The sequence below is a fragment of the Callospermophilus lateralis genome, unplaced genomic scaffold, assembly GCF_048772815.1.
Source record: "Callospermophilus lateralis isolate mCalLat2 unplaced genomic scaffold, mCalLat2.hap1 Scaffold_248, whole genome shotgun sequence".
NCBI classification, from domain to species: Eukaryota; Metazoa; Chordata; class Mammalia; order Rodentia; family Sciuridae; genus Callospermophilus; species Callospermophilus lateralis.
Window position 1 is genome coordinate 748,966 of NW_027513318.1, and position 17,294 is coordinate 766,259.

The 17,294-nt window shown below is 32.6% G+C and overlaps 1 protein-coding gene across 1 annotated transcript in view; it reads right to left on the reverse strand.

Annotated features, from left to right (window-relative positions):
* Positions 1 to 17,294, reverse strand: part of LOC143386399 (cadherin-10-like) — a 130,030-nt gene that overhangs the window by 46,821 nt on the left and 65,915 nt on the right. Inside the window, 3 exon segments of the mRNA XM_077108248.1 lie at positions 1,799 to 1,966; positions 2,355 to 2,474; positions 4,750 to 5,044. Coding sequence (XP_076964363.1) covers positions 1,799 to 1,966; positions 2,355 to 2,474; positions 4,750 to 5,044 — 583 coding nt within the window.

Below are 17,294 nucleotides of genomic sequence, written 5' to 3' on the forward strand. Positions count from 1 at the left end.
AATCCAGATGATTACTAACTACTGATAAAACACATTTTTTTTTCCAAAATACTTTGCTCATTGTACATTGTGAAATTAATTAGTTATGGCTTATTCTCTTCTATTTGCATGTTCATTCTCCTGGTAAAAGGCTCAAGATAAGAGGTGGCCAGGAATACATTTGTAATCTAAAATTTGTTTTATTTAATTTTTAATTGGTGCATATTTATTATACAGAATTGTGGGTTTTAATATGATATGTTCATACATACTTTAAAACAAAATATGATCAATTTCACTCCCCAATACCTTACTCGCCCTCCCCTCCTCCCTACCTCAGTCCTTCTTTCTCCATCTTAATGATCTTGTATATTTACAGTGTTCTTTTTTTCCTGTTATGAAATTTCTTTTAAATTGTTTATATCTTTAAACCTGTTTTATGGAATTATGTGTATTTATTATCAGTTTGCTTTTTATTGTAAATTGACAAAGATAATGTGAAGGTGAAACCTGATTTTTTGAAAATAGAGTACATGGATGCCATCCTTCCTCATTGTCCTGGGCTCAACCTTATGTGTGATGGGCATTTGCATCAAACACCCAGCAAGCAGTCGCCATGGGTACAGAGGCAGGCCATTGGTCTTCTGAAGAAGGTTCTATCTGAAATTAACATTCCTTCACATAAGTAATTGTAGGCAATATAATTAAAAAAATACACTACTAATAATCACATTTTGATTAAAAAAACAGAGAAAAGAATAAAATGCTTTCAAATCATCCAACAGTGCTGGGGCTATAGCTCAGTAAATAAATAAAATAAATGCATGCTGTCCATCTAGAACTACAAAAGTAAATAAATAAAGAGAAAAAAAAAAGAAAGAAAAAAAGAAACCCACAGTGAATTCTTACACTATCATTCATTCTGAGTAATAGTCTTCAAAGATACAAATATCACAAAAAGCCATTGCATTTTATATTTTAATATTTTATTAGGAAAATATTTAAACCAAAACACTAACTGAAATGGAGATATATTTAGAAGTAAATATTCAGCAAATGATGAGAAATTAGATTATCACTAGAATTTGATTTTGATGTCTCATTTCTAGCAACATTAAATTCCATCTTGAAGTATAGGCTCTTTTAGAATAGAAAAAAATTGATTTGGTCTTGGGTGTGTCCACTGAGAATCATTATCATTCTCTCTATGTACAATTAGGCATGTAGTCACACAAATTTGTACAAGAAAAAAAAGAATAAATGTATGTATTATAAGGGCAGAAGCTAGGGGGTCTTAATATATCCTGAATTTATTTTGAGGATTTGAAGTGTTAACAGTTGACATTAAATACACAGTGATTGGAAATATTTCTCAGGTTTTAGAAGATTTTTCTATATAGCCCTTTCTGATGAAGTATTTATAATTTGTCAAGTTATATTTTGTATCATAAAAATTTACCTTTAAGCTAGGGTCCTCTTATTAAGTTCTAAATAGAGAGGAGTGAATTGTTAATTATAACAGTGCATTTTCAGTAAAATATTAAACTAAATGTATAAATATAAAGATGTTTGTTAATCACAGCTCCTGTCTGAATAAAATATGCCGGAAATATTTCATTTTATTTTGAATAACAGTGAACTCATCAACATATAGTTTTAGTTCATTTGTTTAGCACATTTTCAAGTGTTTCAAATAAAATTGATAGTTCCTTTTTTACTTCTTCTTTTAACTCTATTTTGTTTTATTTTTCTAAAACTTAAAAAAAATTTCTAAAACTTTCTTCAGAATGAACATAAATGACCATTAAAGGCCACTTACTCTGTGGGAAGCGAAGTGGATTGTCATTGATGTCTGTCAGTGTGATGTTCACTGTGGTGGTCCCAGACAAACCTCCCATCTGGCCACCCATGTCTTTGGCTTGGATGACCACCTGGTATTGTTCTCTCTTTTCTCTGTTCATATTTGGTAAAGCAGTTCTGATGATACCTGAAGAAAATACAAATACTTTCATTATTCTAACTGGATTTTCAGTTATTATTTGATTCAGCTCACAAGTAGTATTTTTAGACTAGTGAATTTTTAAAAGATATTCTTTTGATATTGATTTCTATTAATTGTAAAAATAATTCCATATAAATATTTTCTGGCAGTTCCCAGTGTATTCTAGAGTCATATGAATCCATGTATAAAAACACGAAAACAATTACATTTCAATTAGCATATTTGATATTTTAACATTGAGTTTTGTCATCTTTAATTGTGGCATCCTCAGACTTTCCTGAGTATTAATGCTTTGTTCTCATTCTCCCCTCTCTGTACTAATAAAGATCACAAAGATGGTTAAATGAACGAACACCGATTCATTATTCCTGACCTGTTTCCGGCTCCACAGAGAAATAAGGCTGCCCTTGAAGTATGCTGTAAATGACTCTGGCGCTGTTCCCATAGGAAGGGTCATCGGCATCTGTAGCTGTGACTTGCACCACAGAAGTACCTGAAGTATCCAAACTCAGCTTAGTTCTGCACAGTACCAGAAGGAGGAGCAAAAGCACTCGTTTTCATTGAAGACTTCATTGATGTTTGTCTTTAATAATGACCTCTTAATAAAACTTTTACATATAATTTGGATGATAATCAATTATATGTGTGTGTGTGTGTGTGTGTGTATGTGTGTGTGTGTATTTCATGAACTACTAAAATAAAGTTCATATTTATAAGGGCTTTATAGTAAGATGATAAAGTACAAATATTTGATTTTTATATTTATATAGTGTTACTGCAGTTCAACTTTAAGTTCAACTGCATAATCTATATTTAATCAACAGTATTTTATGTATAAAATAGATAATGCTGCAGTTTTTCAAATGTTAACAAATATGATCATTTTTCAAATTCTCAGTTTTGATATTTAAATTTATTTTTATATAATAGATTTGTTTTTTTTAAAGGCATATCTAAGCACAAAGTAATAAGTCTGTTCTCTTCCTCACCGTGCACTAATTAACTCTAAAAATAATTAACATCTGATCTAGAATACATCTTTATGAATATATTAAATTCTAAACTTAGAAACAATCTAAGATGATCCTAATTTTTATGAACTACTAAAATCTAATAAAGTTCATGGTATTTATAAGGGCTTTAGAGTTAGGTGATTGTCCCAAGCCCTTGGAATTTAGTAAGTAAACATTAAATAACAATCCAGACCAAATCTTTTGAGAATTGCAGTTTAAAACATTACTATTTAAATTGTTACATGTAAAAAAAAAGTCATCATAGCGGTCACATCAGTTTAAAAAATGTACATACATTTGAAAAGTGTGTATTTGTATTAAATTCAAATGTGTGTCTCTCTAAATATATTATTTGAATTTCTTGGTGCATTTAATTCTTTGTCATCCTCTATCTAATTAAAAATGACAGTATTAGCATTATTCTCCTACAAATATGTTTATTTTTATTTAAATTGAAAAAGTAAACTCCACTTTCTTGAATTTTACCCTTTTCATGACTTCTGTTTTATAAGTTTCAAAATTCAACCTTGTAATTCTCTACCAACAAATGATTAATTGTGTGTTTTCAACTGGAGGTTTATTTCAATTTGAGATTCATATCAGCAGGTTTAAATATATTGTATATTTTTATATACATGTATATTTTATATATACAAATACATATATGTATGTGTATGTATACATATATGTGTTATAATAAATGAGTATCTTAATACATAATAAGAAATAAATCAGTAATTGAATCCCATCATTTGGTATATATAGATAAGCTAAATAAACTCTTTTGGTAATTTGTAACTAATACACATAGCTAAAATTCTATATTGCATTAATAGTAATATGTTTCTTGTGTGTATGTGGTACTGTAATTAAACCCAAGGCCTCGTGAATGCTAGCCAAATGGTCTTCCACTGTGCCATAAACCCCAATCTTTCTATTTATTTGAGATAGGTTCTCATTAAGCTACTCAGGCTGGCCTCAGGATTAGAATTCTCTTGCCTCCATCTCTCCAGTGACTGGCTTTACATGTGTGAACCACTGCAACAGGCAATACTATTCTTAAAATCATTGGCCACCTATATCTGCAGGTTCTTTATTTTAGGACTCAATTTTCCTAGGTTCAAAAATATTTTTTAAAAATGTACATCTACTGAATATGAGTAGAAGTTTTTCCTGTAATAGTCTCTATCCAATGTAGCATAGCTACTATTTCTATAGCATTTTCATTGCAGTAGGTATTATAAATAATCTAGAAATGATTTAAAATACATGTGTGGATGGGTATTCATTGTATGCAAATACTGTGCGATTTTATATGAGGAAATTGAGCATCCAAGAATTTCAGTATCTGTGGGCAGCCCTGAACCAGCCTTTGTGGAAAGAAAGAGATGACTATAATTATATCCTAGGACAGAATTTTACACAACTGTTAAACAAATCCATGTGACATAAAATTAATATTCTCACATTTTTCTATTGAAAGTCAATTTTTAATTAATTCTTAAAAGAAGTTCTATCATATATATATATATATATATATATATATATATATATATATATATGATTTAAAAATTCACAAGCACTATGAAATGAATTAATTTCTTTTTTCCTTATTTCCTAACTAAAATAATGTTAAACATGTAGTCTTGATAAGGAATATAAAAAATGTTCTCAGTTAATTTATCCTAATATTTTAAGTATTTCTTGAAATTTTTCATGTTTTAAATATCTTCATAATGCTGTAAATAAACTTACCTACAACAGACATTTCAGGAACACTAGCTGTGTAAATTTCTTCTGGAAATGTTGGTTCATTGTCATTGATATCATGGATTTTTATCACAAATTCAGATTCTGGCTCCACTGGCCACAGAGTTCTTCTGTTAATTGCTTGCGCACGTAGAGTGTAAAAGGCCATTTCCTCCCTATCAATTCTTCTTGTGGCATGAATATCACCTGTTTTTTCATCAATAATAAAAAGAGTTCCAGCTCCATCTCCAGATAAAATATATTTGAGTGATCCATCTCCTTTATCTTGGTCTGAATGAAGCTATGGGAAATAAAAATGAGCATATCCATGATAACGTTTAAAGGAGAATAATGCTGAAAGAATTCAAAGAAGGTCCTTCAAATCCCATCACAGAATAATGGGGTCAGTAATCTTACTTCTGGAAATGAGAGTTGAATAGGTTTGATAACGCTCATTTATATGCTTTAAGCACCAGGAATAGTCTTTTATGTATCATTGTGATTTTTTTTTATAAATGGGAAAAAGTAATAAAATGAACCAAATCCCCTCTTCCCTTTACTTGGTAAATAACCATTTTCATGGGCAAATAAATCTGATTGAGACAGCAACCATCAGTCTTGATGTGTTGTTGTAAACAGTTCTCTCAATCGTTTGCTGTATGGAAAAGTCTTTAACTCTTATATTTTGCAGGAATTTCACCTTCTACAAACTTATTATTAGTCATTGTATTTCTATCGGGGAATTAGAAATATTTTAGGATTTGTAAGATAGACAAAGCTGAAAAGCATAGTGTATACTTTAGGAAAAATATACACCATTTTTGGTTCAAACAAAAGACAGAGACTACCTCATAAATGTTTGTAGGTCTCATAGCACAAGTTCAGATAGAAATCTACAAAAAACACACAATATATATGTCGTAAGTCAAATTAAAAATTATTTGATACTTATTACTGAAAAAAATAGGAAACTATAAAATAAAAAATGTTCTGGCTTCTTGCCTTATCAAATCTATCTTCTTAAAATCCTTAAATGGCAAGACAATGCAGGGCAAGTCTTTTTCTTTCTTCCTTGCTTGTGTCCAAAGAAAACCACACTCAATCTTACAAAATTAATTCACATCAAAGAGCTTTGCATGCATCCACATGGACATCCCATTCCAGTACCATCAGAGTGAGTACAAATGCAAACCCAGGAATCTGTGTGTCATGGGAAAGTTCCGTATATTCTACCTTTCACCAGATACCCACCTATAAGGTCAGCCCCCAGACTTATGGATACAGGTATCAGTGAGTGAATTTGGTCTTAAGAAGACTTGGAGAAGAGATACCCATAGAACCTAAAGGAAGCCCAAGGATGTTTGAGCAGGTAGTAATGTGTCCCTCATGCATTGTGGATTATAAAAATGGATATGGATTCTAGTGAGTGTATCTCTTGCCTTCCACTGGATTTGTGTCCTTAAGGAATGAGGTTGGCCATAGGAAGAACGAGGTTTGGCTTTGAAAACCACAAGGATTGTAAGGTTTTCTTCACTTGTAGCACACAACCAGTAAACATTTTTATGTTAGGATTACAGTTTTATTATTTGAAACAAAATATTACACTTCAAATTTTTATTATTTGCCTTAAGATATATTTAATAAATTGTAGATTTTTCTTAATTTCTAATATTAGCACTATCAACAAAAGTAGTTTGATTTTTAATGATTATCAGTAATTTGTATTTACCTATCAACTCTTGAAAAATATTTTTATTTCTCTTATTTCAGGATTGATAACTCATTATTACAAATATAATGCAAGACAGAAAACCCAAAAGGCATATTCACTTTAGAGACAAAGATAAAGAAATTAGAGAACAAAATTTTAAATACATTTTTAGCTATTCATAAACAGTAAGGTAGGGGTGGAAAACTCAGGAAATATCTACTTTTAACTGAAAAGCTCTTAGAAGTAACATATGATTGTGTTGTCCAGGGAACCACTCTCAAAAAGTCACAAGATTGATGCTTTTTAGTAAATAAAAATGCACATAGTTGCTGGAAAACTTTCCAATTTTATGCATGTACCACACAGTGGCAATTTTCCATATGGCAGATCTAGGCATTGCACATTTCTTTCTGCCTGGGAATCAAAATAATTCAAGAAAAGAGCATTGATAATATCAATATCCATCATTTGAACAGATGACTTTATGGTTTGCAATAGACAGTTTTGATTTTTTTTATTCATTCAGTAATTTGAATGGATAAATATTTGTTTATTATCAGAAGAGTCAGGTACAATTAATGAAATCAAAAATTTCATTCTAGTTCAATGAAAGATTCAAACAAAGTGTGGATGGATATTCACAGGACAGCTACCAAACTAGCCTACAGGAATAATGGAGGGTTTGTTAAGTATACACAACCAAACTACCAAATTAAGAATAAGAAGACATTTGAACTAGGAAAAGTTTTCCATTTTACAAATTTTACATCTTAGAACAGAGGATGAATATAGAACATAGATTTTGGTCAAGGATATAAGGCAAGATATGAAACTGATTAAAATCAGTTCAACTATTCTAATCAATAAAACATATTTATAAAGCTGCTCATATGGTGAGATATTAATTTCTATAATGCTGAATTTTAGAATATAAATCAAAGCAGGATTTTTACCTATACTTATATTATACTACAGAGAGTAAAAATTAGATCCTATAATTGGATCACATACTGTGGGAGTTTCCATTGGATTAGAAAATTGTACATGTAGCAAGGAATCAAAGAGATGAGGATTGTAAGTCATACTGTGACATTAAAAATTGGAAAATGAAGGATGTCTACTTTCTCCAACAGAAATATAACTAAGAGAATAAAATAGTTATAATTCTAACCATCTCATTAGTTTTCTCTATGTATTTGTGTTTTATTGTTAAGAAACTATAGACAATAATTTTTTGAACTATACAATATTGAAGTAATGATAATTTGTATTTAAAGAAAACTTTGCTTACAGAGGGCCACAAGTAAACTCTATTATATTAGTTAAGAGTAATAAATAAATAAATATATTTTTTTAAAAAAGAGTAAAACATGAAGCTGGATGTTGTGATGCACGGCTGTAATCCCAGCTACCAGGGAAGTTAAGGCAGGAAGATTTGCAATTTGAGACCACCTTTAACAACTTAGTCAGACACTGTCTCAAAATAAAAATTAAAAAGGGCTGGGGATGTAAATCACTGAAGAGTGTCCCTGCATTAAATTTCCAGTACTGCAAAAAAAAAAAAAAAAAAAAAAAGACAGTAAGCAAAGGAATTAAAAAAAAAGAAACAAAGAAAAGAAAAAGAAAAACAAATGTTGGAACTGAGCACGTAGCTCAGTGGTAGAGCTTTTGGCTAGCATGTCATGTGTGAGGCACTGGGTTCAAATATCAGCACCACCTAAAAATAAATAAATAAAATAAATGCATTGTGTCCATTTACAACTAAAAACAAACAAAAAGAAAACAAAGATTAAAATGACCTTATTTACTGTCTTGATATTAACCTCTGTTTAATGATAGAAGGGTTTTTAAAAAATTGAGAAATGTATAAGTAAAAAACTAAAATTGATATCTGTCATACTAAATGAGTCAAAGAGACGAATTCCTATACTCTCGAGATTGGAGAAAATGCCTCTTCCCGAAGATAAAACCCATGGTTGTTAAAGGCAGCTCCTTGCAGGGACACAGAATGCTGATGCTTTCCTAGCAAATACAGGAAGAGACAAATGGGCAATCCTTCTCCTCTATTTTTACATATCTCCTTAGTTTTCCAATCATCTTTTCTGAGCAGACTCTATTCACATGTGCACTGGCATTGTTTCCTTCCGTCATTCTGTGTTTGTGTGATACAGTTTATTTCTTGTTCTGCCTCATTTACTAAGTTCAGATAATAATTAATTATTATGATTGTAACCCTCTAATTACTCTTCCTTTTTTTATTTGGATATGAGGCGTCAGTGCTTGAATTTGTTAAACATTTAATTGAATAAGATCACTTATTTTTTTTGCAGAGAAGAGGCATCAATGGAACATGCGTTAAAAAACTTATCGCATCTACTTACAGAGAAATAACTTTTATAAGAACTTGTCTTGTGCTATTTTATTATATGAGACTAAGTTTTCTTTAAACAGGGAAAAAATATTAGATTATTATGGCTTTAGTTTCTCACTAACACCTGTTTTCCGGTGTTAAACATTTGTGCCACAAATCTTTAAGAAGAAATTTATGTTAATACTGACCTTTTCTTTCCTTGAGGAAAGCCTATTAAAAATTCACAACCTGCTGTGTTACTTGTAAATTCACAAGCAGATAAAGGACATGGCAAGATAAATGACAACTAATGAAAATAGAACAACTGGTACTGCACTGCACATTTAAAAGTCATCGTCCTATGTCTTAACTTTATTCAGATATGTTTAATTATAACATCATTATGTTTGTTTATATTGACTAGTTGTAATATTTAAAACTAAGCAATCCATTTATATTAAAGAATTATTTGACATATAAATGATTAATAAATGCCTGGTAATTTGAAATGTAGCACATTTCTGATATTTTTTATAACATTTCTAATAAAGCAGTTATTTGAGATATTTCCATAAAATAAAGCTTATAAGCTAAAAGGAACTCTGGATTACCCAGCTTAGGAACTAGAGAGTCAATTGTTTATTACATGGAAGTTAAATCAAGAGTAAACTCCAGGATGGGTTCATTTTGGAGGATCCTTGTTTCACAGTGTTCAGTCTGCTATAATCAGCTCCACAGACACATAGTTTCTATACAACAGGAATTTACATTCACAGTTCTGGAGGCTGGAAAGTCCAAGAACAATGTGTCAGCAGATTCAGGGTCTGCTGACACCTTTTCTTCCGTACCTTCTGGCTGTGCCCTCCATGGCAGAAGAAACCAGGGGTCTGCCTGAGGCTTCTTTTATAAGGGCACTGTACCCATCTTATTCCTGAAGGCTTTTCCACCTGCACATCCTAACCACCACCCAAAGGCCCATCTAATACCATCACCTTGGAGGATAGGGATTCAAAATGTGAATTTAGGGTGAAACATATATTCAGACCATAGCAAATCTTTTACCTCTTGATAGCAGTTCATTTTTTTCTGTTCATTCATAAAATAAGGAAATATCACTAAAACAATAAAAGGATCTATCTTCAGAGTACATAGAAGTTTAACATGTTACTGAAAGAATCCATAAAGGCCTTTACCTCATTTTTCCACTTTTGGCTAGAAAAAATATTGAAAAAATTTAAAAGTGAAAATAAATACCAAGCCAGTCATAGTGGCACATGCCAGGGGTTTAGGAGGCTGTGGCAGGAGGATCACAGGTTCAAAGCCAGCCTAATCAGTTTAGAGATGCTGTAAGCAACCTGGTTTAACCCTGTATCAAAAATAAAAGGGGATGAGGATATGGTACAGTGATTAAGTGCCTTTGGGTTCAATTCTTGGTAGGAAAGAAAATAAAGAAAAGAAAAGAAAAGAATAGAAGAGAGAGAGAGAGAGAGAGAGAGAGAGAGAGAGAGAGAGAGAGAGAGAGGTGGGGGCAGTGGGGGAGGAAGGGAGGGAGAGGGATAAGGAAAGGAAAAGAAAAAAATACTAATACTTCCTGTAAAAGTCAGATGACTAGTTCTGAGAAACTTCTTACATTGTTTATATTGTGAGATTCTTTCTTATTCAGAATATTAAGACCATTTTAGATATTGGTAATTGTTAGTATTTGACTCCTGAGAAATAATTGTATAGATAAGTAGAATCACATTTGTAGTGTTTATAGTTCTCTGAAAGATGAATTTTGATAAAAGAATCAAGAGAACTATAACATACATTCTCTGAATTTAACAATTTTGGTTCATTTTCATGTTCATTGTTGTAAAAATATCAGATATTGTTGAATAGTTTCCTGACATACAATGAGCATTTTATGATTGATTTTCTTTCAAATAGCTTAGATATTTTATTGTTGCTGAAATGAAATCCAGAATGTAGCAGATATCCTTTGCGATTCTGGTGGTATCAACATTAACATACTGCTCTTACTGGTCCAGTGAATTATATCTTATGAAAAGTAAGGCAATGACTCAAATAACCAAATTCAATAAAATATACCAGTGAAGGTAGCCTAGCATCAGAAATCAGCTGAGAGCACATTAATGCCAGCAAATACAATCTGGTCAGAAATAAATAAATAATCTTTTTGGGGGGATGGGGAAGTAAAATATGGACAGGGTGGTTGGCCTTGCAATTATGAGCCCCTGACTGGTGACCCTAATCTGGATGGTCAAGGAAGTTTGGGAGTTCTTTCTGAAGCCATTAAGAATTCCTCAAGACTCTTCAAGAAATCAGTTTTCATATCAGTGAGTGCTGTACAATTCTAGAAGGTACCACCTTTTACAAAATCAGTTAACTAGCCAGGGATGATGGTGCATACCTGTAATCCCAGCAATTTGGGAGGATGAAGAAGGAGTTATCACAAGTTCAAAGTCAGCCTTAGCAACTTAGGGAGGCTCTAAGCAACTTAGCAAGACCTTGTCTCAAAATAAAAAAATAAAAGGGCTGGGATGTGGCTCAGTGGTTAAATAAAACTGAGGTAAATCCCCAGTACCAAAGAAAAGAAAGTTTAGTAAACTTACATCTTGAAGCATATCAATTAGGGTTTTTTTTCCTAGTACAGAAAAACAGCGAGAAAACATCAAAAGCATTGATTTTTTTTCATAGACATACTTTTATAGGCATTATCTACTTCAGAGGTCCACAATTAAAGAAGAAAAAAAAAACACCATTCTATATGGCAAGAACATCAGCGTCATGTATAATATACAGTAGACATATTATTTCTAACTTGGGAGATTATCCTTTGTAAATAGAGTTACAAAGGAAATATTTTAGAGAAAGTTTATATCATTTAATAAGTTAGTATCTTCCTTCTTATAGTTTTGAAAATGAGCAAATTATGCAAACTATTCCTTTGTGGTCCAAAAAAAATGGTGGACATTGAGACCTTATTTTCCCAAAGTTTAGAAAAGTCTTAACAATTGTGGATTTACAATACATACATAAAATATGTATATATTCAAATATATATGAATTTTTTTTGTGTGGGGGGGGTACTGGGGAATTAACCCAGAGGCACTTTACAACTGAGCTGCAAGCCCAGACTTTTTTTTTTTTTTTTGTGAGACAGGAGCTCACTAAATTATCCAAGGCCTTGTTAAGTTGCTGAGGCTGTCCTCAAACCTGCAATCCTCCTGTCTCAGCCTCCCAAGACACTGGGATTACAGATGTGTGTCACCATGCCTGACTTCATTTTTTATTAATTATGTGAAAAGAGATTGAAGAATAATTAGTAAAGGAAGATCATGTCAATTCTGTGAACTGTGAAAGCAACTGAGAATATTTGTGTCCACCTCTTCACCAAAAAAAAATGTGTGATAACAGACGCTATGAAAGGAAAGTGAGGGCTAGGAATAAATACCAATGGAAGGAGTTTATTTAAATATTACTTGAACTGAAATGTACTACACCAAATTGAAGATAATGGTGAAAATTCTGCATGTGGTGTTTTATGATTAAGAGAATTTAAGACTTGGCTACAAAGGGTGATTTGAAGGGGTTGCTAAGCCCATAGAGTTCCTTTGTCTAGGGAGGAGAACTAGAAAGAGGAGTTTGGATGTTTATATTCATATGTTTAAAATAATTATTAAAATGAGAATTGTTTTAAGATGCAATAAATGTTATTGTATAAAAAAACTTAATTATATGTATGTGGTATGTATGTGTGAAAAATACAAAAACAATACTGAATGCAGCATCTGATAGATGCACAGATCCTCTGAAATATAGGGCATTAGGTTAAAACGGAAAAATTTATTCTAGGTTAACTTTCTGTGTTTTCCTAATCAAAAGAATAGAGAGATCAAGATATGAGGCTGTCATCAATAAAGCAGGCTGCCTCTCTGGCTGAGACATCTGCACCTTTATCAGATAGAAAGACAAGTTCCCCAGAACTACTAGATGTCATGTGTCCATAACTTCTCCATTTATGCAAAATTCTTACTCCGCCTTCAAGGTCATAACTGTGATCCTACATAAATTGATTTTTAAAGTACATTTAAAACTTGTGTCTCTTTCCTTCTGCCTGAATTATAATTTTAGTATATAAATGTATAAATTCTCTATATTTTATTCATAACTACTTATATAAATTATGTGTATACATATATGTATATAAATACGTGTATAAACTTTCAAAACACATGTGACAATTTTGAAATATTATTTCTGTAAGTCATCCTGAAAGAAAACATGTATTTATTTTTAGGACAGGAACCAAGCCTTCTATTCTTTTGGACTCTTAATAATAAATACAGTATAGAGTACGTCATTAACTATTACTAGAAGGAAATGAACATTGCAGTCAAATCCCAGTATAAGGGCCCATTTTGTGTAGGGTTCGTTCGTTAGTTTGTTTTTTGTACTGTGGCTTGAACTCCAAGGTGCTTTACCCATGAGCTACATCATCAGTCCTTTTAAATTTTATTTGGAATCAGCATCTTACTAGGTTGCTTAGTTAGGATCATGCTAAATGTCTGAGGCTGGCCTTGACTTCTCCTGCCTCAGCTTCAGGTGCCACTGGGATTAGAGGTGTGCACAAATACACCTAGCCCATTTCTTAAAAATCCTCAATATTTTGGATGAGTGGAAAAGTTAAAGTTAGATGATGAAAAGTGGGGATCAACAACTGCTTAAGAAAATCTTATTCTTCATATTGAAGAATATTGAGGTTATAAGTTAAGACAGGAGCTCAAATCAACTATGAATGTTAATCAATGGGAATATGATGCATACATGGATTACCAAGAAACATATTTAATTTTTGTAGGAATAAAAATGCAAATATAGGATTGGGAATATAGCTCAGTTGATAGAGTGCTTACCTTGAATGAATAAGGCCCTTGGTTCGATCCCCAGCACCACCAAAAAAAAAAAAAAAAAAAGAATGCAAATCTAGCCAGGTGTAGTGGTTCACAACTGTAGTAATCCCAGTAGCTGAGGCAGAAAGATTCAGAGTTCAAAGCCAGCCTCAACAAAAACAAGGTGCAAAGCAACTGAGAGAAACCCTGTCTCTAAACAAAATACAAAAATAGGGCTCTGGATGTTGATCAGTGATTGATTGCCCCTGAGTTCAATCCTCAGATGCCACTCCCCAACCCAAAAGGATGCAAATTTAAATTTTCTCTGAAATTTTCAGGGTATCATACACCTCTCTAATTTATCTTAGGAACAGCATTACTCAGGTTAGTAATAGCAGGCTCACTTTCCCATTGGTGGCATGTACAATAACCAGATTGATTAAGAAACAATCCTATTGCTATGGCCCCATCACTGTATATACAACAAGAACCAGAATGTGAGAGGAGAAATGTGTGCAGAGGTAACTAATGACCAGAAACAGTTTTCTCCCCTGAAAAACTGGCCATTCTTGCTATAGGTTTGAAGTGAAGACCTGTGGTTGACCAAAGAAGAGGGTATTTCTGGGAATTAGAGACCCAGAGCTCACATAGCATCAAAGGGCAAACACTGTTGAAGCAAGGGACTTCAAGCACATTATCATTCTTCAGCAAAAGACTTAAGATGTGTTGAATTATGAGTCTGGAGGGAGGCTTAAGAATAAGGCTGAAAGCTTCAGAAAGCAGAACACAATTGTCCATATTGCTAGAGACTAATGGCTATTAGGTTCAAAACAAAAAATCATATAAAAGTAGGAAATAGGTGAGAGTGGAGAGTCCTCCAAGGAATGGTAAATTGAACTGACGATTTATATGTTTTTCTCTAAAGGCATTCAATCTCAGTGCTTCTTAAAGTTTAAAAATACAGACCTGGTCCCTTGGCGAGCGTGCACTGCCAGGAAGAGAAAGCAGGAGATACATTCCTCATGCAAAGCTGAAATGGCAAAATAGACAGCCGATCTACTTTTGGAGAATTTGTCAATCATTGATAAAAATGTGTGTGTGTGTGTGTGTGTGTGTGTGTGTGTGTGTGTGTGAGAGAGAGAGAGAGAGAGAGAGAGAGAGAGAGAGAGAAAGAGAGAGAAATTGGTTCATGCAATTGTGGGGACAGGCAATTTTGAGATCTGTAAGGAAGGATGAAATTTTTAAAATTCTAGTAAGACTTGATTTTGAAATCTCAAGTCAATAACCCATATGACAGAGTAGCAAGATGAAAACTCAAGCTGCATTTCTGTTAGAATCTTGAGAAGTCTTCTTTGGGATCCCTCTGTCTTTGATTTTAAGCCCTTTAACTAATTGGATGAGTCCCAGACACATTGTGGAGGTTAATCTATATATGTAATATTTACTGATTAAAATTGTTAATCCTATTTAAAAATATCTTAACAGCAATAGTAAGACAAATATCTGACCACACAATTGGGCACCCTATCTTTATCAAGATGGCACATAAAATTAATGATCACAGGTGATAAGCAAATAATATGAGAAAAACCTTCCCAGTAATAGTACTAACACTTGTCCTAAAACAAGTGCATCATTTTCATCCTCTGAACAAATCATGGCTCTCCAATTCAGTTAACTGTGATTATCAAACTACTCATTCAACCAAAAACCTAGGCTGGGGACCTAGACCAGTTGGTAGAGCACTTGTCTCACATGCACAAAGCCTTGGGTGGGTTCCATCCCAGCATCACCCCCACTCCCCCCAAAAAAAAAGTCTAAGCAAAGTGAAATCCTAGGAGTCACTGACTCCTCCCCCTTGCTCTACCCTTTTATTCCATAAGTAAAACCCTTCTGGCTTCAAGATATATTTCAGTTGCTTCTCATAATCTCTACTGTTGCTATTTGAATGCCAGTCTCCATAGTTTGCCACTGAAGCTCTTGAAGCTGGTCACTCCACTTCTATTTTTGTCTTTCCAGGATTACTCTCTACCTTCTAGCCAAAGAGATCATCTTTCAGTGTAAAACAGTGCATGCCACTACTTTGCTCAAAATCCATCAGTGGATTCCCCATGTACTTAGAACTTTATCTAAAGCCCATAACTTAATTTATAATTAATTATAAGTAACTTAAAATAATTTATAATTAATTCATAATGATGTAGCCTCTGCCTGTCACTTTGACTTCATACTCCTTTCAACCAACTATACTCAAACTGGCCTGTTTCTTGAATATACCCTTGCTATTTTTATGAATGAGATCACCCCTTCACTTATTTTTTTGTACACTATTCAATTTTCCTCTGTTGTGCATTCATATCTTTCTTCCCTCTCTGTTCTTTGTGATCTGCTTGACATATTCTCAATTTTAAGGGTTTCTTTATACACTCTGATATGACAATTTATAGTTATGTCATTAGAAATGACTTCTTCAAGTTTGAGATTTTTATTTTATCATTGATAATAGTTTCCTTTGTCCTAGGGAAATGTTTAATTTTAATATAGTCAAATTTATCAATCATTCATTATATGATTATTATTCTCTGTATCTCTTTAAAGAAATATTTTTCTAACTCAAAATCATATATTTTGAGCCATAAAATTTTCTCTTTTAATATTTTATAAGTTTTCCTTTTGACATTGGATTCACTTTTACCATCTGAATGTGTGTGTGGATGTATGTCTATGATGCTATACATATCACAAAGGCCTATTTGTGTTTCTAATCAGCAGTCAAAAAAGATTGTTCTTAAGCCATTAATTCTTAACTGTAACTAGATCATCAATGTATTTTTGTCTGTTTTAGATCCTTCCATTTTGCTCCATTTGTCCATTGGCACTGCTGTGGTTTGAATGTGTCTCCCCTTCCACTCCAATAAGCATTTGGTGAGAGCTGAATCACCAGTGCAGCAGTCTTGGCATATGAGGACAATGAGGGAAGGTTAGGCCATTAGAGCTCTGCCTTAATGAGAAAGTTAATGCTGTTGTTACAAGAGTGGCTTCCTTATCATGGAAATAGGTTTAAATAAAATGACAAGGTTGGTCCTCTCTTGCTTTCTCATCCTCTCATCTTCCACTATGAAATAATGCAGCAAAATTGTTCTTGTCAGATGCCAACTGTTTGTCACTGACCTTGGCATTCTCCAGATACGTGAGAAATGTTTTTTTTTTTTTTTTTCTTACTCAGTTTCTGGTATTTTGATAAAGCAGCACAAAACAAACTAAATTATGACAGGCATGATTATTTCATTAAAAACACTCTCAATTTGTTGTAATAATTATTGATATCTGTTCAAATAAATAATAATTTCTATCTATTTTTTAAAAATGTCTTGGCATTCTTGGTTTATGCCATATAGATTTTTTAATTAGTATGTAACATTCTGATATAATAGCAAAACAATCACTATAGAATAATAGAATTATTGCTTACAATTACACTCAACCACAGGCTTTTCTATAACTGCCTATGTTTTTGCCTAGACAGTGAGGTCAACCAGGTTTCATCTTTTTCAAGACACATCCCCCAGAGTCTGCTGATATGATCTAAAAGGGA